This window comes from Apostichopus japonicus, chromosome 12 (assembly GCF_037975245.1).
Source record: "Apostichopus japonicus isolate 1M-3 chromosome 12, ASM3797524v1, whole genome shotgun sequence".
NCBI lineage: Eukaryota > Metazoa > Echinodermata > Holothuroidea > Aspidochirotida > Stichopodidae > Apostichopus > Apostichopus japonicus.
In genome coordinates this window covers 6,946,950-6,969,525 of record NC_092572.1, presented here as the reverse complement: position 1 = coordinate 6,969,525, position 22,576 = coordinate 6,946,950, and the positions used below count along the sequence as shown (strand labels likewise).

The 22,576-nt window shown below is 36.8% G+C and overlaps 2 protein-coding genes across 3 annotated transcripts; one reads left to right on the top strand and one right to left on the bottom strand.

The window, feature by feature from the left end:
- The first annotated feature begins 3,191 nt into the window (after positions 1–3,191).
- LOC139976976 (uncharacterized) lies at positions 3,192–11,574 on the top strand. Its single transcript, XM_071985908.1, has 7 exons — positions 3,192–3,283; positions 4,602–4,742; positions 6,459–6,581; positions 7,410–7,553; positions 8,587–8,724; positions 9,849–9,995; positions 10,790–11,574. Exons 1-7 carry the CDS (start codon positions 3,238–3,240, stop codon positions 11,110–11,112), a joined length of 1,062 nt encoding a protein of 353 aa, XP_071842009.1. The 5' UTR covers positions 3,192–3,237; the 3' UTR covers positions 11,113–11,574.
- Positions 11,575–14,581: 3,007 nt separating this feature from the next.
- LOC139976975 (uncharacterized) lies at positions 14,582–22,193 on the bottom strand. 2 transcript variants are annotated; one of them, XM_071985906.1, is made up of 7 exons: positions 22,033–22,193; positions 20,804–20,926; positions 19,394–19,528; positions 18,855–19,007; positions 18,235–18,372; positions 16,771–16,905; positions 14,582–16,258 (listed from the first exon to the last, which is right to left on the bottom strand). In XM_071985906.1, the coding sequence occupies exons 1-7, from the start codon at positions 22,169–22,171 to the stop codon at positions 15,951–15,953; spliced, it is 1,131 nt and encodes a 376-aa protein (XP_071842007.1). In that variant the 5' UTR covers positions 22,172–22,193; the 3' UTR covers positions 14,582–15,950. The 2 variants fall into 2 exon arrangements, with proteins under 2 accessions (XP_071842007.1, XP_071842008.1); XM_071985907.1 differs by having other exon boundaries at positions 14,582–16,255.
- Positions 22,194–22,576: the final 383 nt, after the last annotated feature.

The following is a 22,576-nucleotide window of genomic DNA, read 5'->3' as shown; positions in this document are numbered from 1 at the left end:
TAAATTCGTAAAATGCAAGCCGTAACAGAGAATGAAGGAAATTCATTCCCAAATTTTCGCAATTTCAGAGTAATCCCCTTTTCTGCAATTATTTCTGTGCTTCAAAATGGCTATGTAAGACAAGCACTGTCTGAAAATGCTATACCCCTTTCACGCACTTCCATGTATCTAATACTATACAGTACGCACAATCGGAACTAACCTTCTATACGCCTCTGAGTAACTAAATTCGTTATTAAGTTCTGTACACCCCATTTAATCATAATGAAAATGCGAGCCTGTAAACAGGATTCTTTGAGCAGTCACTGATTTAAGCAAATGTATACTCTAAGCGGTTTATTATAAACTTAGAACCAATCACAAAACAGCAATCGTTTTTTAATGAGCTAAACATATCTTATACCGGATAATATGTTATTTTTGAATGTATCTAATTATAGAATACTAACATTTATCGTAAATGTTATGAATAAACCTTCGCAAATAGAAATTACCATCTTGATGAAGGTTTTACTTAGTAAGCTATGTTTGTGGTACAAATTATTGTTAACTTTTACGTGACAATATAGGCTGGATCAAAGTATCATTATGACCCCCTTCTAGGGAACCACCATAACCACCTGACGATGATCACACAGTATCGATACACTGGGTGTACCTCAGCAGCCTGTGGACATGGTTGCCCCCTGTATGCTTCGGTTCACTGGTTGTACCTCAGCACCCTGTGGACTGGCTGCCCCTATATTTTTTTACGCCAGCGAGTCTATTTGTGTGTAAATACTTTACTAAATGTTTACATCTTTTTATCCTTAAAATCTCAACCGTCATGGTATGGAAATTTGCAAGCCTATAGTGCCGCTAGTAGTCACGAGCGCCAAGCTTGATATGGTGGCGCAAAGCTTTGATATGATGGATATACGTAGGACATATCACTTCAAAATGTCTATCTATATGTTCTAGTACTTGAAAGCGAGAAGCCTATACTTTAGAGAGTCAAATAGAGAAATTGAATTGTGGGTAGCCTACGACATCTTAAATGGGAAGGTGAATTTGATGAAAGGTGGGTTGAAAGAAGGGGTACCGTACGTAAGTAAGTTAGTGAAAAGGGGTGGATGAGGAAGAAGCAGCCAATGGCAAATGAGCACAGTGTAAAGAATGATGACTATTCGAGTCATGGGTATACCCTGTACGACTATATAACGTTAATACTTTACAACTTTCAGCTAAAAGGGTTTCAAGCAAAGAGCCGGCTATTTGGGCAGGATCCGTGATTCAAGTTTGATGTGTACGCGCGTGTGTGAGTTCCGTAAGAAAACTGTTTCATTATCATATGGCGTGCAAACATCCTACTATAGGCTGAATACTGAATACAAACACTTCAAAGTTATAAAGAGAGATAAGTTCCGAGAAATGAGTGGGCCAACTTCGTAGTACATATATTGAAAGAAGAACATTGACCTTGTGCGAACTGATATATCCTTTGAGGACGCATTGTCCAATTTGTTATTTTAAAAATTGCAAATTGAAAGTAAACTTTGATTTCAATTTAACTGACCGTCGACGTCATCTACAGCGAGTCCCACGGTCAGACTAAATGCCGTAATCAACTCCATGTATACCCACAAGAGTTGGTAGCCAAGGTTGGGTCTCTACGGGATAATAATATCACCACCGGGGCACCTTTTTTTCTTTGGACTCTACATTTTTTACTGCAGTAGCCTTTATTAAAAAATTGAGAATTCACTATTCTCTATATGTTCCCATAGTTTCCTATGGGCCTCCTCCATATATTATCGGATGCATAGTTATAAAAAAGCCCGTGACCCAGTACTATAGACACGTACCCACCCTACACCAACTCGCCAGGTAGCAGCAGTATATCCATACTTGATAGTAGATATGCGCTGATCTAGGGACTCGATTTGGTACTCAAAGGTTTAATTATATCATTTCGAGTGATATTGAGGGAGACTGATTTTGCCCAAACTGGATGACAAGATTCGCATAATACTGTATAGCAGTCAACTTTTGCACCCTTTGCTTAGAATGAGTAATGAGTAGCCTATAAGGTTCTTCTTAATTTAATAAATCAATCAAAAGAATCGTAGAATGCTCGAAGTAAATAGTACTCATACTCTGTACACGGATTGTATAAAGTAGTACTCGGAGTTTTTTAATCAGTTTGTTGCTCGGAACCTCAATTACTTGGAGGTACTTGGTACTTGGATTCAAACAGTACTTGAATACAACACTGGTTAATCGTTGTGGGTAAAGTGCCTACTATTGCAAAATATCATAACCTAGCTACAGCCGAAGATTTAAACAACAGTCTTGAACTTCGTGAATAAACTGAAACCGTAACTTAAAAATTTAAGAACCTATTATGAACTCACTCTAACTCGTGAAGTAAAAGACAATGATTCCGGGAACAGTTTCAAATCTTCGTCATTGTTGTAATGTGGAACTTTCATTAGGCCTATGTTAAAAAAAATTTTTTGCATATGATAATGTTATTGAATAGTTTAATATTGCTATATATAAAGTATATGTATAGCAACGAATGAAACTATAACAAAGAGGTGTTCATTTGGGATGTTTATACGTTCGTTAAGATTTAAAGGTGTATATCGTATTCTATCGTTAAAATTAAACACAACCTTGCATATCACAATCTGTTGTTGACTAGAAACTTTCACACTACATTTAATCACAAATAAAGATCATGCCCAATTTGGGTTACCACTTTAGGAATCAGATTTTAAGTTTAAATAACACTTAATTGAAAATGCTAAAAACCTATACCGACTTGTATACTCTTCCAAATCTGGAAAAATAACAGAACTCTGGTATAATATCGTCAAGTTGTCACTCTTTGCACATTCTCAAGTTTGACGAGTTAATGCATCTCTGTTGTCACTTTGATGAGTTGCTATATGAAGTAGTCAAAACGTCAAATTTTCAGATTTTTGCCATTTTGACGAGTTAGTGCAACGCCCGAAAATGTAAATTTTAAGAGTTTTGTCATTTTGATGAATTTTTATGGGTCGACATTATTTTCCATTCAGATTCTTGTCATTTTGACGAATTGTTACATCTCATCAAACGTGAAATGAAATGTCCCTTCTACGCTTCCGTAAGATAGAGCAAACGTAGATTAATTGAAATGTGCATCAGTGAACATATAAGTGAAATTTACCGCATTTTAAATTGACGAGGCTCCTAAACAGGTCTTCTAAAATGGCGAATCCAATTTACATTCTTTTGGCAATTTTTACAGTCGCTGGTAAGTTAACGTTCTTGTTCTTTGCCATATCTGCAGCAAAATAACAACAGCTACCCCCCCCCCCCCAAAAAAAATATATATTAATAAGCATTACTTTGGTATTTATTTTATTAATGTAAAATTTTAAACATAGTCTTCATATCGTTGTCGGTTTGTCGTGTAGGCAAATATTATATCCTAGGGCAGATCTCTTCTAGCCTACTGTGTGACCGGCAATAACAGACAATTGCAATTTTTCATAGTGATAGTGAAGCTGATTGTAGGTATGACAATGTAGAACCCCCTGTGCCCCCCCCCCTCCCCACCGTCCCCTGTAATATTCTATCCGGGGTATATTATGTTCAGACTATTGCAAATAATATGGAATAATCTCCAACTGGTATTAGACATTCGAAATCATTTGCTTCATTTAAGTATCAACTAAAGAGTTATCTAACTTCTAAATACCGTGATTGACATTATTTTGTTTTTCTTTCTTACTTTGTTCTGTTATTTTCTATCTTTTTCTTAATAGGGTTACTAGCTTTGATACACATTTTATGTTTTTTTTTTCTTTCTAGTATCCTGTATATACCATTACTGCACTGTTTTTGTATGTCTATGTATATGCGAAATATATTAACTGAACTGAACTATGGGGCAGATGATATAAAAAAAAGGAAAATATATATGTATACTATATATACTAAGCTCATATGCTATATATGCATACATGCAGTACGCAAGCTACAGGGTGCATGGGTTTCATTTACACCCGGCACCCGTTTTCATTGCTTATGATGAAGAAGTAATTGCTGAGATCGAGCCCGTGTCCTGATCTCTGAATGGAATGAGCCGCTGCAATCTGTCACAGGGTGCAATCATGCAGAATTCTTCAGTTTTTGGTCAGTTTTGCACAAAGATGAGAAGTTTGAAAACAAACAAAAGAGCAAAACGAACATGTAGCGACCAGCCTTATACGTTTAGCAGTGCCAAATAACAATATTTTCCACTTAAGTTTTATCAAAGTCTCCCACCCCACCCCCACACCACCCACCCCCGTCTCCATTCCCCTTCACTCCCAAAATATGCTAAAACGTCAAATAATAGTCACGTATGTTGAAACTTTAAGATGCATTTATATACTCCATCCTCGAATAACTTTCCTCATTTAGACATTTACATGGATACTTGCAACATTGTTCAAATACCGGGAATAATTAACAGAGCCAGCAACCCCAGGATGTTATTTTTTTTAAACATTTACAACAATTGGTGAAATAATGACGACAATGAACATTTCATAATTTTGTGTATTTTCCATTTTTTCTTTCCCCAGCTGGTTCTAACTGCGTTGTTCAAGAGAAGGAAGTCCATCGAATTGGGTCATCCTTTGAACTCGGATGTGAACGCCCTAGGGGTGATCTGGTGACCACTTTTCTTGGTCCACGTGGCAACGATCTGCTCGAAAACCGAGAGAGTATAATGCTAAGACTACATTGATTTATAAAAAAAATAATAATCATATAGGAGCTATGACTATGGTTGCCAAACTTTGTGGTTTGTTATACCCCCCCCCCCCCCCCTATGAAGTGGTATTCTGGTGTTCAACACTGCTAGTTGAACCCAATATAATGCCCCTAAATCGAGATATGTTTGATTGAATGTAATCTAGTTTGACTGGCTAAACCTTCAACTATTCCAGGAAGTTGGATCACAGCAGGGGGTCTGTGACGTCATCTGGAAAAATGCTCTTTGGAAGCTTTACTTAGCCTATTATATTCTTCTTGTTGAATTATCCTTCAAACATAATACATTTGGGATGTTTGCATAGCTGTCAAAGTTCTCTGTACTTAAAATTCATCAAAATGAATCTTTGTTGTAAAAATATTATTGTTGTTTGTGAATAATTTGATTGATAAATTATTAAGAAATACAAAGACATTTTCAGCCGAAGTGCCCGGATGTCATCATCCATTCTGCTGTTGCCAGATGCATTTACAAACAATCACTAAATCTAAAAAAATTATAATTTTGCAATAAAATATGCTATGAGAATGTGGTTTTCACAGTTATATTCAGAACTTTTTCGTCAATTTTGTTCAACTATCAACTTTAGTAACCAGAATATGCTTTTATATTCAAGAGATTAAGAATTCGCTCTTAGAGAGTGTCCAAAGTGATTATTCTTTTGTGGAGTAAAATTTCACTCTTATAAATGCGTAATTACACGCAAAATTAGCTTAAACTAAAGAGGATATCTTTGACTCTGATCAGAGATAAGTTTTGTAGGATTTCTCTTTTTAAGGAAACAGTGAAATTTACCAATCAAAACACTTATAATCTCGGACACTCTTGTGGAGTAAAGTGTGTTTTCCGAGTTGGTTATTAACTTTGCATTATTTTAAGTCATATCATATCAAGAAATTAGATAGGCCTACTGCATTCCTTGATATAAGTCGGAAATATTTATAGATACAATCATATGTACGAATTCGTATTAAGATACTTGACTATTTATCGTAATCTTATTTATAAACAAAATGGTGTCCTATATCCTTTTGTTTGATTGTACTTCACTTGGAAAATTGGTGGAGTTTGGCCAACACTTAATTCTTTTTGAAGAGAGGGAGAATGAATATCGGCGAGAAAAAAAAGAAGAAGCGACACGAAACTTCATTAAGGGAATTAAGTACCTCAGCATAGATGTTGGCCACGAAACAGCTCTTCACAACTGCTAGCGTAATTTGATCATGATGGCACTTACAGATATCCATACAATCATCATTTTCTTCTATTCAGTTTTAATTACCTTATTAGGTAAAATATTATTATGCTAATGACTGCAAAAGTGAAACACATAATCAAAATTACTTTCTGAACCGCCCGGCACTTCCCCAGACATTCATGACTGTTTCAATTATGTCTTAAAAAGCAGTAAAACTGTCAGTGAAAGAAAGTAATACTTCTAATTTTGGCTTTTTAGCTTATTTTGGGACAATATCCTGATCCGTGGTGACCATTACAGGTGGTAAAGAGGTATAGTTGAGTAGCTTATAAGTCCGACCCTGTGCCTTATCAACATCTCTCCACCCTTACAACCGTCACAATAACGCTCACCTCCCCCCCCCCCCCGCCCCTTGCACTCGTATATTGCCCGTGGGTAAAACACCGCATCTTCTATATCTTGTTTCAGGTACACACACAGAAAGAGATGGTAACGCGATCTTACGCATCCAGCTGACAAACTTTAGTGACGCTGGTACCTATCAGTGTATCTCGGACATGCACTGCTGGAATAAAACGATCGAACTGTTCGGTGAGTCAGTTTGTCTGTCAGTTACACAGATGCAGTTCGGTATGACAGTGTAGAGCATCCCACTGCATGAGCATTCTATCCGGGGAGATATTTTAAACTAATGCAAAAGCTCCGTGATATTTGACACTAGTGATGGTATGGCCAGTTTGTTTTATAATAGTAGTCGAATGGTTATCCGTAGTCATTTTTTTTTCATGGAGTTTTCCCTTATCTTTGTGAAACCCTCGATCCTCCACTAATTCTTCACTTTAGTGAATTAAAAGGTTAGTAAAACTGAAGATATTGACATTCTTGCCAGTCTCACACTTTTACGTCCTCATATGTAGTTGAAATCATGAGCATGACGAGAGGGGTTCCGGTAACAGCTCCAAGGCCCGGGATTAAATACCCGTGGAGACATGGGATCAAGAATGTACTATGAATTTATGATCCCAAAATTGGGTGGGAGGCGGTGGGGTGGGGGGGGGATGTGGGGAGCGGGGTGTCTGGTGACATAATTGTCTTGGCCGTCCGACCTGTTATTCGATGCCCTGATCGTAAAACACCGTACAATATGAAAGCATGCCAATGTATAAATTATATAAACAGTCCAAACAAACCAAAAATGATTACTTCTCAATTCTCCACTTTCATTCATTCATCTTTCGTGAACCGTCGCTAAAAATATTCTGAGCCACCCCTACAAAACCACCCACGCCACCCCTCCCCCTTCCACCACTACCTCACCCCGCCCTCCCCCCTTCCACCACTACCTCACCCCGCTTTTCGTCGTTTCAGTCTCTTTCATACTATCACATTTTATGTTCTCTCTTCTCTCAATCATTCTAGGTATAACATTTCCTCATATGGCGTCTGAGCAAAGACAGACATTAAATTTTCGAACGGAGGGCGTTATTAAATGTACTGTAATGGCTCAACCGCAGCCCATAATCGAGTGGTCGTTTAATGGTTTTCGTCTTAGCAACAACCATGGTAAGTATATATACACTGTACATATCACAGACGGACGAGTACAGGTATGGATAACCTAATTTTGAAGATCAGAATGGATTCTCAGTAGGTTGGCTCGAACGATGTTCAAGATTCCATGGTGTACCAACTCCATGTTTCTGGCATGTGATATATTTGCAAGCAACAAGCACGAGGAAGGTCAGGAATATTGGAGGGGGAGGTGGGGGGGTGGTGAAGGGCAGGATATACTGGAAGGGGGAGGGAAGGGCAGGGTATACTGAAATCCCACGAAGTTACTTTGTTCGGTTTTATTACCATGCATGACATCTTTACTGGGGTATACATTACGAAAAACGACAATGTGGAAAGGTGCAATGTTGTCTCTACGATATATGGTAAATATCTAGGCCAATTTCCTACAAACTTCCCCCTTTTTTTCACTAGTTGGACATTTCTAGCCCCTCACCATGCCCCTCCCCTACCCTCTCACTCACTAACTATATACCCACATAGATACGATCGGAAACTTCGTATAATGCAATTCGGGTTTAAGAATGTTGTAGTCTAGTTGGATGTGTTTGTATGTATATATTTTAGATCCTCCTGCAAGCAGGAATTCGCGAAGAAGCCATCATTGGCTTATCAAAGCCGCAAGTTTACCGAAGTCAGTCCCTTAGATTCATATTTAACGTCCATGATGATGAATTGTCAATTGTCAACAACTATGTAATTGGACGACATACATTAATCTTGGAGTGACTCGAACTCGGGACCTCATGATTGAAATGCACCAGCGTTAACCACTGATCTAACACTCCTATATTTAAGTTAAGTTTGTTCATCTTCTTGGCGACAAGCATTACCCCCCCCCCCCCCCCACCACACCTTCAAACCCTTGACATAATATTTTCCTTAGGTCAAGTCTAATGCGTTCCAGTGACGTCATTGTAAGTTCACTAGAGTGAGAGCAAAGCTTGCATATTAACACTGACTACAATCATAAAGGTATATCCATTTTTTATGATTTTTTATGACATTCTCCGTTGTCTTTTAGAAGCCAAGCAAATCGATGGATCAAACTTCCTTATCAAGAAAGCCTCTTTTAATGACGCTGGAAATTACACATGCATGGCTGTACTCCCCGGTTACAATATATCACGAACGCTAGATATACAAGTGAAAGTTAATGAAGGTATATAAACTCTAGCTATATGTGAATATTGTTTAACAGGCCAATAGATGTGTTAAGTGTGTATAGGCCTGTTTGTTTCGAGTTATAGTATATGTTTTGTTTTTTTGTAAATTAATTGAAATATAACGTGTTAAGAATGACGCTGATTGGTTATAAGCTACTGTAAATTATTTGAAATATAACGTGTTAAGAATGACGCTGATTGGTTATAAGCTACTGTAAATTAATTGAAATATAACGTGTTAAGAATGACGCTGATTGGTTATAAGCTACTGTAAATTATTTGAAATATAACGTGTTAAGAATGACGCTGATTGGTTATAAGCTACTGTAAATTATTTGAAATATAACGTGTTAAGAATGACGCTGATTGGTTATAAGCTACTGTAAATTAATTGAAATATAACGTGTTAAGAATGACGCTGATTGGTTATAAGCTACTGTAAATTATTTGAAATATAACGTGTTAAGAATGACGCTGATTGGTTATAAGCTACTAGTTCATCGGTTAATGGCCCTAATGAAGTTTTTCTTCTTCTTTTTCTTTTTTTTTCTTATAACACCAGTATATGGATGACATTAACATAAACATTATAGCGTGGTCTCGATTACCTTTAGGTTGTTCGTGTGACACATTCATGTTCCCATATATAAACTATATATTTCCTTCATCCATTACTTTCCTGTTCTATGTGTCGTCCTCACTAGATTGCGTATAAATGTTTCGCAGAGTTGAACAAGGAGCGAGAGACAGGGAGGGGGGGGGGGAGTGAATATTGACATTTTGCAGCGGCTAAACTTGATATAGCGTACTGAAGGTTATAAACCTTTTATGTGAAAAGTAACATGTAATGTTTCACATTTTGAGGAAACTATGGCTCCCTCGTTCACCCCACCACACCCTCTCCCACCCACCCTCACCCAACACCCCATCCACCCTCCCCACCCTCCCCAACTGCAGACACACCGTTTCCACTCTCTCCGCCAACCATGTATTCCCTTCACGTTTGTCGAGCTTGAAACAAGTCTAGTGCAAGGAAGGTGATATGAAATCTTATTTACATTTAATGTTAACTAATTACATTTGTTAAACGAGTATATTTCCTCTATTTATTCCCATACAGGGCAACTGCGATGTGTACATTGTATGAAGTATACCAACAATGCAAAGACGGCATCACGTGACCTTTGTTCGCTCGGTAGCAGTCAAGAATTGAAATTTCATTCCTGTACCACAACATGTGTGACAGTCGTTGCCATGGGGATCGAGGGTACATTTATATCTTTATACTTCTTCTGGTCGGCCATAGAATTCATTTTTCTTTACTTTGTGACGTAAAGGAGGGATTGCAGTCGGGGTTGGTGCGAGGGGGGGGGGGGTGCACTTGGTTGTTTTATATGGTCACATTATCAGTAGTGACTGGAAATGTATTGAGAATCTTGCTCTTGAATGTCCTTCTCAAAGACGTTTTATGAAGGTCCGAACATGGACTTATACAAATTCAGAGGTAGCGTCCAAATCATGGCCTACTAAAAAAAGTCAAAATCTGAATCTTGACTCAACTTCAATTCTATTCTTCACAATCCTCTTCTCTAATTTTATGTAGTCCCCTAAAAGACCCTGGTCCCGGAGGCCTGATTTTTTTTCCAAGGACGAATAAGGGTTTCAGGTTTTTCAGGAATTTACAAATTCGTTTGAAATCAGAGTTAGGGTTTAGAAAGTGGGTTAGGCATCCTGTTCCTTCGAAAATGAAGGATTGTCGTTCATAATCTGGGGTCAAAACTAGGAAAAAAGATTCAGAACATGGTTTTTGAAAAAGCGTCACATGTTTTGAATCCAGGGATTTGATTGGCCGATGCCCTTATTCGTCCTAGGAAAAAAAAATTACGCGTCCCGGAGTTGTAGCCTTTTCTGAACCCCTCTCCTTACACACTCACCCAACCACACACAAACACATACAGACACACACGCACAGACAGTTACGACTTCATTATGTACATATTTCATAATGGTGAGTGTCTTGTCACCGTGTGTAATATTAGCAATGTTTTTGTCTCTCACCAGAGGACGGCTCAGAGAACCGTTTTGTACTAAGGGATTGCGGTGATGAGTTTTCTTTCACTTCCAGTCGAGACCTTAACCAATCAGATCTGGAAAGCCTGAAGAGGCGCTATGACGTAACATCTATCACGGCTGGCACTGTAGCCGTCTGTAAAGAGAATGAATGCAACATGCGCAGTGCAACATATGACGAAGTCGAGGAGGATCGAGGCAGATCGAATGCTGGGTCGTCGTTCTGTCATCATGTCAATTTGAAAATAATCTATTTGTGTTTGATGATGATGATGATGTATATAACTGATAACTTTGATATAGATTTGATGTAATCAACAGGAACCAATTGCGTATAGCAAGAAGTAACAGGGCACCGGTGCAACAATAGGCATTGCACCCCCCCCCCCACCCTCCCACAGGACTATCCACATTCACCCAAGCACAACCATGTGCTGGGCTTGGGTGAAGTTTTTTACTTTTCTTGTTTAACTTTGGCACCTAAGGAAATTCGGATGTGACTCTCTGAGGCTTTCTCTGGTGATAACAGGATTTCGCTTGAATTTCCATCGGAAGAGAAATGTAGTGAGCAGTAATAAAGACATATGAAAAAACCTGCTTTGTTGACTTCAAGTTTCATATCTACAAATATTTGCCGCTTCAACGTTTCGGTCGGCGTTCGTCCTCAAAGGTTTAGTGGTTATCTTTTTTTTAGGGGGGGGGGGGGGGGCTGCTCGTTACTTAAGGCCTACATAATTTCCCTAATCCTTTATTCCTACATACTAAGAATATCGGAAGTACAAATATATAGTTTAATGTGTTGCCCATGTATGATATGACAAATAAAACAGAAGTAGTTTCAAATTATTTGACTTGATTATTTGACTTGGTTATGTCTTTCATTTCACCTGTCCTGAAAAAATAAAATTCTTGTAAATTTTAGTTTTTCTGGTAATAACTTGAACAGGCCTTTCCCTTGCAGACCACTTACGCCAAAGTTTATTTTTTTCTTGCTAAAAAGGGGATGATCCCCGATATTATTTCAAATTCAATAGAGCCCGTAGACGCGACTCGGGATACTATACCGAAGGGCTATGTAGAATATTTCTAAAATATTGCCTTTGGTCGATTCTTTACAAATTTCTTACACCTCAATATACATATATATATCTCCTCCCGTTACCCCTCCCCCCTTCTCCCACACACTACCTTTCCTAAATTGGAAAGAAAACTACTTGCGTCCATGTCTACACCAAAGTTTTCATATTTCCTACGTCAAATAATGTATCATTGACGACACTTTTATAACAAATAACAGACGTACACCTAATTTGCATATAGTATTTGGGACGAAGACTATCATTGTCGGCGCGCGAGTTATAGATAGACTATATTTAGTTACATTTTAACTGAAACTTGATGCCGTTGCGAAGAAACAAATAAACCCATGCTTGGAAGCTCATTAAGGAAACACTAGCCTAGTCTATACTATACAACCACTTACAAAAGTAAGAGACATGCAGGGTTTGAAGTGTTCATTCTTTTCATTAGTTCTATATCTTTTTATTTTCTCTTTTTTTTGTAACGCTTTTATTTAAGTTCACTAGAAATAAGTGCTAAAGTTAACTTAATGATAAAATAAGCGATGAAACCGATTGTCCTTATGTCATTACTTCAGAGAACTATTCCATTGATAACTTTAAGTACCCTCTCGTCATTATAACCTTTTAAAATCTAAACGTGTCATCTGCCTTCAAATGAATATAGTTGTTGTCACGTTCCATAGAAATGTATTGTTCAGGTCATATACTCAGTTTTGGATGGAAACGAAAGAGGAATATTTTCGTGAAGACGAAAGATAACATTGTATATTTTTGACGGAGATATCTATAATAATTATCCAAGAAATGGTTCACTAACGAAACTAAATATTTTAATTTTTGAAATTATTTGAAACTTTTTTGAAATGAATGATAACCTTTAAAATCTAACCGTGTTATCTGCCTTCAACTATATATTGTTGTCACGTTCCATAGAAATGTAAAGTTCAGGTTATTTATAAAGTTTGGATGGAAACGAAAGAGGAATATGTTCGTGATGACGAAAGATAACATTGTACATATACAATGGATTTTTGACGGAGATATCTATAATAATAATCCAGGTAATGGCTCACTAACGGAACTATATATTTTAGTTTTTGAAAAGATCACACTTTCTGAAAATACTAAACTCCCTCTCTTTTGGAGCACGCACTGCATATAGGATCAATCAAAACTGATATACTGATGGCGTCGCATAGTTTCAACACTTTCTCCAAGAGAACCAATCAACTCCTTGCATCCTACCGTCTGCTCATCAGTATAGGCCTACGTGACTGTGCCTTTCTTCTATGATGTATATACACTACACACAATTCAGCTTCCTATTGTTGCGTTGTCAAGCTTCTGTATTAACTGCACATGTTCTTTAAGAAAGCATTTGCTTGTTGGACTCCTTCACTACATGGTTCTTCCATGAGTTCAAATCACTGTTATCTACTTCAGACAAATGCGATGTGAATAAAAGATGAATATTTTAACCCAACCAATGAACTCCCTGATCTAGGCAGTAGTGACGCTGAAAGTCTTGTGAATCAAACCATATTCCTACATTTAATGAAATAGACAAAATAATCATGAAAACATTGCGACATGTTTTTTCCTTATTAAATTCATTTGAATTTGAAGATGTTTTCCTAAAATTAACAACAAACACTAATTGAAAATTCTTTAGCACAAATTCTTAAAAACTTTCCTTTTTCAAATATCGTCGGATGGATCCTGTTGTATGTTATGTTGAATAATCGGTGTCCGTTTGCGCTTGCATATGATAAACACCGAAATCATAAATTGTCTTTGCGTCACGTGTGTCAATGAAATGAAACCATAAGTACTTGGTAGGTAATTAATTAAATTTAACTGAAAATGCTATGACTGATTGTTTTTATTTATCCAAGAACGGGAAACGAGGCGACCATAAGGACGGCGATGGTGACGACAATGGTTACGATGGGGACGAGGCGACGATGGTGACGAGGCGACTATGGGGACGGGCTTGAGGATGGATCGGTAGTTTGGATTTGGTCTCCGTGTCCAGAATCTTTTATGGGTTACGTTTCTTAACAACAACAACAAAATTTAAGAACCATAGTAACATTGCCACTGAGAGAGAATGGAGGAATCGTAATCACCTTAAGACCTTAAGTGGTTATAAATGTCTCCCTCCCCATATCCTAATCCAAATTTATGACACCAAATTAATTAAGCCTGTTATTACTTACAGTAGTATTTGCCTTTCAAGCAGCACTAAATACCAATTCTCCAACTTACACATTATTCATAACAAAACCATGATAACATTGTCTAAGTATCTCTCGATCTTTCAACTAAGAAAGTTACTAGAGGGCCTGTGAGTAAAACTACGGTAGAAAAGTTTACCTCTGGGGAACAGCTTCCGCAACAGGAGAGATTTTTTTCGTGGTTAGTTTCTCCTGGGAGGTTAGTTTTATGAGGGCTGCTGGGGAATACACCAATGAACCCAGCTTCTCTTCCCTCTGGTTCGTTCTTTACTATTGTACGTCATTAACTCACAATGTGTTCGTCACATCTTTGCAGCTGGTGATATGCCAGCCTACATTGTCTCTTAACATCACAAAAATGGTGAGTACATGGCAATTGCGAGGGTTCACATTTAGGATATTTTGGTGGAATGTTACAATTCGAAACTAAACTCCATTTACAAATCAAACAGAGAATTTGGATATAGTTTTCAGACATTGCCGACGTCCATATTCCAAGCTAGCTTTCATGCATTCTACAGCGCCGATTCTGAGCCTTGGTATAGGTATACAGGTGGGTCGTGGTACATTCCTCATAGGAGCTTCTGGGTCGTGGTCCTAAACGTTAACGGACCACTGCTCTGCATATAGTACAGAACCGTATGGGTATCAAATGCAGATAATATAGCCACTTACGTATAGGAGAAACCATCCACAAGCGTTTCAGTTTGTTGGATAGAGATTGGTAGCTTCCCTGACTTAAGAAATTTCGAAGGAAGAATATAATCCAAGGATCATCTCTTCCTTCTCCTCCTACACTTCCCCCTTCTCCCTTCCCCATCCTCCCTTCCCCTCCTCTCCCTTTTCCTTCCCTGCAGAGGCAACTACGAGTTTCCAAATTACCGTAGGACAACGGGGTGTAAACATTCAGATCATAACAATTTCCTCATTAATATATTAAACATCTTCCTGGTAGGTAACACAGTTTGTATTTCTTATTGTTACACTTCTACTTTTAAGAATAGGATTTTAGGTGTCATAGATGCAGTTAGTTTAGTTTTCTAATACATATATGCATATGCTATATGTGCCTGAAAATACAAATCATTAGCAGTTTTTTTACTCCACATTTCACAATCGTGTGCAGTGTGTACAACTATGCCTATACAAGACAGAATATAAATGCTTACAGTTAATGAATAAAACAACAAAAGATAAACAAATACATATCAAATGAAGTATTTATACAAAAGATCGGACTTCAAGAGATTAAATAAAGTTTTGCGAAAAAAAAACTTGTAGACGGGAGACAATTTGTCCGGCCAGACAGTTAATATTACTGGTAATCAAATTCGTGCTTTACGATCATTGAACATTCAAATATACAGGAAAGTTTTCTGATCCTGTGCAGGAGCAAACAAGCAACTTCTTTACCCCAAGTATATACACTTGAAACGGTCATAAGTTGGAACAGTGAAAAACCTTCCAGCTTTAACCGGGATTCGAACCAGGGCTTCCTGCTTTGTATGCGGACACACTAATCAACTAGGCTATGGAAACTGAATGTATGTTCAGAGGTTCGGAACCAGTAAGATCGTCATTCCACTGTAGGCGTTTGCCACCTGTATCGCTGGTAATGTAACGTGTTGTTACCATATTTCTGATACACATACATTTGATATATATATATATATATATATATATATATATATATATATATATATATATATATATATATATATATATATATATGTATATATATATATGTATATATATATATATATATATATATATATATATATGCATGTATGTGTGGGGGTGGGGTGGGGCGTGTGTGTATGAATAAGGTTAGTTTCAAGTGAAGTAAGTAAGAAGCAAGAAGCACATGGTCGTAAGGAATATACATTTAGGATAAATGTCTGCTCCTTTGTTGTCCATCGGTGCTGCTTCCGTTGGAGTAGAATATTCATCGTTCCTCACATTGCATTTATCTGTAGCACACACAGTTAATCGCCCAACCAGAGGACGATCGGATAAATCGAGTTCGTAAAGTTCTTGTATTTCAGATAATTCAGACTGGTCTAATTTTCGATCATCTCCAATTACTTCCGAGAGAATATCGCCACAGTCTCGCATCAAAAAATAAGACATTGATACAGCTGCTCCGAAGAGGAAAATGAGGGGAAATGAAACAAGAAATAAAGATTAAACATTCCTTTTGTCATGCCTCCCTCACATAAAGAAGAACGTGTTATGTGTGTATAGGCGTGTGAGCACTTTGTTTTGTTTTCTGGCTTGAGGACGTGAACAAAGGCATTCCAAGTTCTCAGATGTTATTTGAAATGAATCAGCACGTCCACAGAATGATTCTATTGTTAAACTGTATTGTTAAGGTACATGGACAAATTATATTGTTTAGGATCTATTGTTAGATTTTGTTAGGTTAGGTTAGGTTCGATTGTTAGGTTCTATTGTTAGATTTAGATTCTATTGTTAAGGTGTATTGTAATATGGTACATCGAAAAAATATAATTGGGTCCTCAGTATGTGGGGTGTGTCTGTTTGTGTGGAGAGGAGGAGGAGGGGGGATGGATGGATGGATAGGTAAAGCCATGTTCAACTCAATTGGTGACGAGACGATCGGAAAGTAACATTTTCATTTTCATTAGCTTACCTGTTTTTCCTTGTACGGTTATACATTTCGAGAAACAAGAGACGGTCTGAAGTCTGCTCGTATCCCCGGTTGTGCAGGGATCTTCATCTACTGCCCCCTCCATGGAGTGTTGGCATTGGATACACTGTAAATCTCCTATAAGGGGATGTAAGTATGTCACAACAAATTTGTTATTTTCAAGACAGCGATTGTTGGGAGGGGAGGAAATGAAAGGAAGGTAATATTATATATAAGGTAATGTTGCTATTGCACCCATTGACAATCGACAAAGTACATATATATTATTAGTTACATGTGTGCGGTATGCGCCGAATCGTTTGCGGGGACATGATGAGGAGAACAATGCAATATAAAGGGTTCTCCTTTGACTTTGTATACAAGTGGTTTGGACAAGGGGCCAGACATAATATCAATCTCATTATAACTAAACATAGAGCATTGTACAGGGTAGGCTAACAGAGTGATCACTGCATAGGGTCTTAACGGTCCACACACGCGATTTAGTGCAACCATTATGGGTTCTTTGTCCGTCGCGAACAGTAGCAAAACTATTTCATGAGCCGAATTTATCCTGCAGAAGGCCCATTCAGAAATGTTGTAATAACCGTATTCTTATAACAATACACAAATGCATTAATTTTCTGCTGTAACTGATTTTTAGATAAATTTAATTTGTAGATGTCAACCCTAATCCAATGTTCTCTTTACTTCAAAATGACACCATTGACTTGGTGTTATTTGATTATATGATGCTTAAAGTTCACAATGTTGTATAAATATATAATCATGTTAATAATTAATACCGCGACAGCCAGCTCTCCGGGGATCATTGTCACCCGTCCGGCCCATTTTTGAAGTCTCCACATATTCATACCACTTTCATGAGCGTATGAAGTTTTTTTGTTGTTTTTTTTCGATGGGCGGAAGCCTTGATTTGATCCATCCTTACCCATACCCAGCCATAATACTTGACTCCTAAATGACAACAGCCTCTGACCACAACCCCATGCATCTCGCGAAGGTACAGACCAGGAATGACGAAGCTTCCTGGCATGGATGAAACTACATGTCAAAGGTCAAAGTTCAACGTATTGTACGGGAAACTCACAGTAAGCCAACCAATCATAAAGACGAATCGTACTATATACATAGATTGCGGGACAAGGACGCCGGAAGAAGTGTCATATTAAATGGGCCAAGATTCTGATGAATTCCAGGGCGGTCCCTTGGAAGTGACCAGATGGTCCGTCAGAGATCTTTGTCCTGGGGAGGGTAGGATAGGGGGAGGAGTGGATCCAGTCTTCCCTTTCGTCTGAGAGAAATTTGGGTACGAATTTGGGTGTATTAAGGGTGCTTCAATGAAAAACGGATGATTTTGATGTAAATTTAAGTTCACGATTTTCCAGCGTTATGGTGTGTCTTTGATCGACCATATACACTAGGCTGTAAATACCTAATACTTACCTTCTTGTACATCCACCTGTATCGTCAGTTCTTTGGACTCAACATAACTTCGCAATACAGCTTTGCATACGTAAGTCCCTGCATCTTCGTGAGAAGCTCTCTTGATAACGAGGTTTGTTCCATTGATGTATTTTTCACCTGTTGTTTTTAACAACGTTTTATACAATTAGTATGATAATATTAATAATAATAATATTTTATTCTTGTATAGCGCTTTACATCAAAGAATGATCTCAAAGCACTTTACATAATCGCATAAAATATTACAACTTAAAATTATTACAGCTTAAAAAATAATACAGCCTAAAAATATTGCATCCTAAAAATTTCAAACATAAATAAATAACTATCCTAACAATAATTATTAGAGCAATCAAATTCAGAAATTAAAGACAAAAGCAATAAAATATGACAGCATACAATAAAACTAAAAAACTAAACTATTATCAATCAGACTATCAAAATATAAATAGAAAATAAATTTTAATACACAACTATGAAAAGATGGCAAGGTGGCAACACAAACAATATGACTGAGGCTTAAAATGAATAATACTTTCGAAAAAAGGTAAGTTTTAAGTAGTGCCTCCCGCTTTATATGGTGACAAGGTGTGCCGTACCAATTTCGGGAGAGGTCGCGTAAATACGGTTGTTGTTGAAGGTCCACTCTATTGTAGCCATAGGATGAGATTCCACTGTGCAGTTGATAACGGCTGTCTTCCGTAGCTGTACAATCTGCCTTCTTTCAGAGTCTGCTTGTAAAAACTGCAGCTCTAAGGAAAATGAGGAGAACGCATCGATTACAAAGGCAGTATCTAATCGGTATTATTTTGTTATACTGGCAGATAGTAGTTAATACTATACAGCAATGCAAACACTTGTAGTTACAAACAGATGTTAAATAAATACACAACTTGGATGACTTTAAATCAACAACATGGCAATATCAAATAGTATACTTGCCCGCATATCATTCAAATGAATGAAGTTTCTTTACAGAAGTGATGAACGGGCCTAAGGAAGATGTACGATGGATTTTTCTTTCTGAGTAGACATGCATGTATGTGCCTTTATGGGGGAATAACAGTAACATCACTTTGATGATGGTTTAGAGGTTACCCTAAATGCATTGATACATGATGTTGTGCTGTATACTTACTGTATATTCTAACCGTGATATTTTCGCAAGAGCCAGACTGATCCTCACATTGATACGTTCCAGCATCTTGTAAGGTTGCGTTTTGAATAATAACCTTGGTGATTCCATTGTCGTTCGAAACATATACATTCCCATCTGGAATTTAGAGAATCTCTAAGTTATAATGGTTGCTTTATTATACATACATACATATATATACACACAAATACATTCCATTTTGGTTGCAATATATCAGGTAATCGTTGCATCCCCCTCCCCCTCCCCGCTCCCCCTCCCCGCCCCCGCCGATCAATAGTGTGCGGTGGTTTACGACTAAAACTGCCCAAACTTATACAACCAATCATTAACAGCACACAGTCATTGTGTACGCTGATCAGTCGATCAGTGTGACTGGGTGGGGTGGGGTGGGGGTGTGTGGGGGGGGGGTAAGTTGTAAGTCCAGGCGGTCTTCGAGACAATCGAAAACTAGGTCATGACGGTCTAGTTGAGATGGGTCGTGATCAGTCGGGCAGTGTGCTTGGGGTGTGTATTTGGGGGGGGGGGGGTAATTAGAGAGAGAGCGAGCGAAAACATAATATAAAGGAATGAAGAAGAAATGGCTTCGGACTTATTACCCAACGTTTAAGGCTTAAATTCTAAGCAATCTCATATCTGATTAAGATTCGTTGGGTTTCAAATAGACGGAAGTTGATAAAATGAAAATAGCTGATGCGACACAATCTTAAACTGTGCATATAACCTTACACCATGATGTAATATTAGTTTTGTTAAACGAGGAACTAAAATTCTGTTTCGAAGCAGCGAAACTAACTTCATTGATGTGCACGTGTCTCATTAACAGGTTTTAATTACACTTTCTATTATTAGCACGCCGTATTATACTCAACTTTGCGGAGATAGCTTTCATATTACTACATATTTCTACTATAGTATTACTACTATATATTATTACTATATATATATATATAAATATATATATATATATATATACATATACATATATATATATATATATATATATATATATATATATATATATATATATATATATATATATATAGAGGATAGACTAAGTGCAAAAACATGAACACTAAGGTACCAAAACAAAAAATTGTTGCAGGTGTGCAATTATGACGTCACACTTGTTTGCTTCAAGTTCATTTTAGGTACAAACTGTGACAATTATCAATATCTCGAGAACATCCATGCAGGAATTGGATGCAAATTTCACCAGGATGTGTAGAATGTGATACTACTTCATCAGTTAAAACTCCATTTTCCTCTGCACTATCCTTTAGACTGGGTAGAGGTGATATGACTGAGGCGTAATTTCGAGGAGGCAAAGAGATAAAAATGAAACAAAATCACGTATAGTACATTAAATGTCGATAAAACTTATATTATTTATACCTGATTGGTCGGGTACTACGATACCATTTGGGTCAAGAATGGTTGCCCCGAAACTGGTACAAATTAATTCTACATAGCTGAATATTTCCATCGGTTGCAACAGAGTATTCTCACATTCGCTCCCTGAATGAAGACAATGATATTAAATCGGTGTTATGTTAAAATAACACATTAATTTAATATGATTAATGCTCAGAAGGAAGTTAGGCACTAATACAGTAACATGTACTAATGTTGTTTAACAAAAAGATCATTATTAAAACGTCAAATAAATCAATGAATAAACATTTATAATAAATCGAATAACTTTGCAATTTAATGAATTTCACTTTCGTACATCTTCAACATATAGACTAAAAATTATAACGACAATAATCTCAATAACTTTATTTTTTGTCTCTATTTTGTTTTGAACTGGTTTATAACTTCCCGGTCAAGTTAAATCCCTTTATCCCTTTTAAAATCAAAATAAATCAATGAATATTATATAATAAATTGCATAACTTTGCAAGTTATAAGTAAATTTCACTTTCGTTCATCTTCAACATATAGACTAAGAACTTATAACGACAATAATCTTAATACATTTTAATTTTTTTCTCTTTTTTTTTAAAATAATTTCTCAGTAAACATAAATCCCTTTATTTCATATACCGTGTTTGTATATCTGTGGAATAATTGTTTCAAAGACTTACCGTACTTTTATATCAATGACTGATAAAGAGCTAAACCGATATAGTTATTGAAGGGAGGGGTAGTAATCACAAACATTTTAAAGTCTCTGTAAGTAAAAGGTTCTTCTTGGGTTGAAGTTAAGTATAGATATGCTAATATATTTGAAAGCAAAATGTTTGCTGAAACTTTTATAAAGTTAAATAGTAAAGCAATATTGCAATGACGTAACTATACATAAATGTAGAATACGAATAAGCAGTGAATTTGAGGAGTTTTGCGAGAAGGATTATTTGGCCATAACTTAATTTAAGAATAGGAGAAAAATATATTAAATGTATTCGTCGAAATAATTCCAACTTCTTGGTGCGCCGTTCTTCATTAGGCACTCATAGTGATTAATATATATGTAAATGCAATTACAGTTTAATGCAATTATATGCATATAAATACAATGCAACGTAAATAATGCAATGCATATAAATGCAATTACAGTATCAAGTAGTTATATTAGCTACTACTATATTTTAAATCAAGGATAACGGTTTTACACTTACCTGTGACTGTCGCCAGGGCCAAGAGAAAACACGCTATTTGCAACATCTCGGGAAAGAAAGAAACAGTTTCTCGAGTAGAACAAAGTTGAACAAAGTAGAACAAAGTAGAAACTAGTGTGACTGCTGAATGAGCGTCCATGCGCCTGCGTGTGCACAAACAAGAACGGGTAACAATTCCAAATAGTGGTACGGACTCGGGAGGGTTGAATGAACCTTAAAATAACTGAGTTTTTCAGTTTTATTTTGGTAAAAGCTGTATTATTCGATAGCTTGTTTTTATTTTATTTTACTGATGTTATTATGAAATTTTATCCGTAATTATACATTTTATGTTTCTTACTTACTAAATAAACATATAAAAAAAAGTTGGATATTGTTGACACCTCAAATGTAGTGGACTATTCCATTTTATCAACTACAACAACGATTTTAAACTGAAACTGAAAGGAAGTATTATTTGAAAAAAGAAAACATGTGATACAGAAATGATACGTAAGAGAGTTAAAGTTTACATCCTTTTAGCTGTATAAACAACATTGTACTG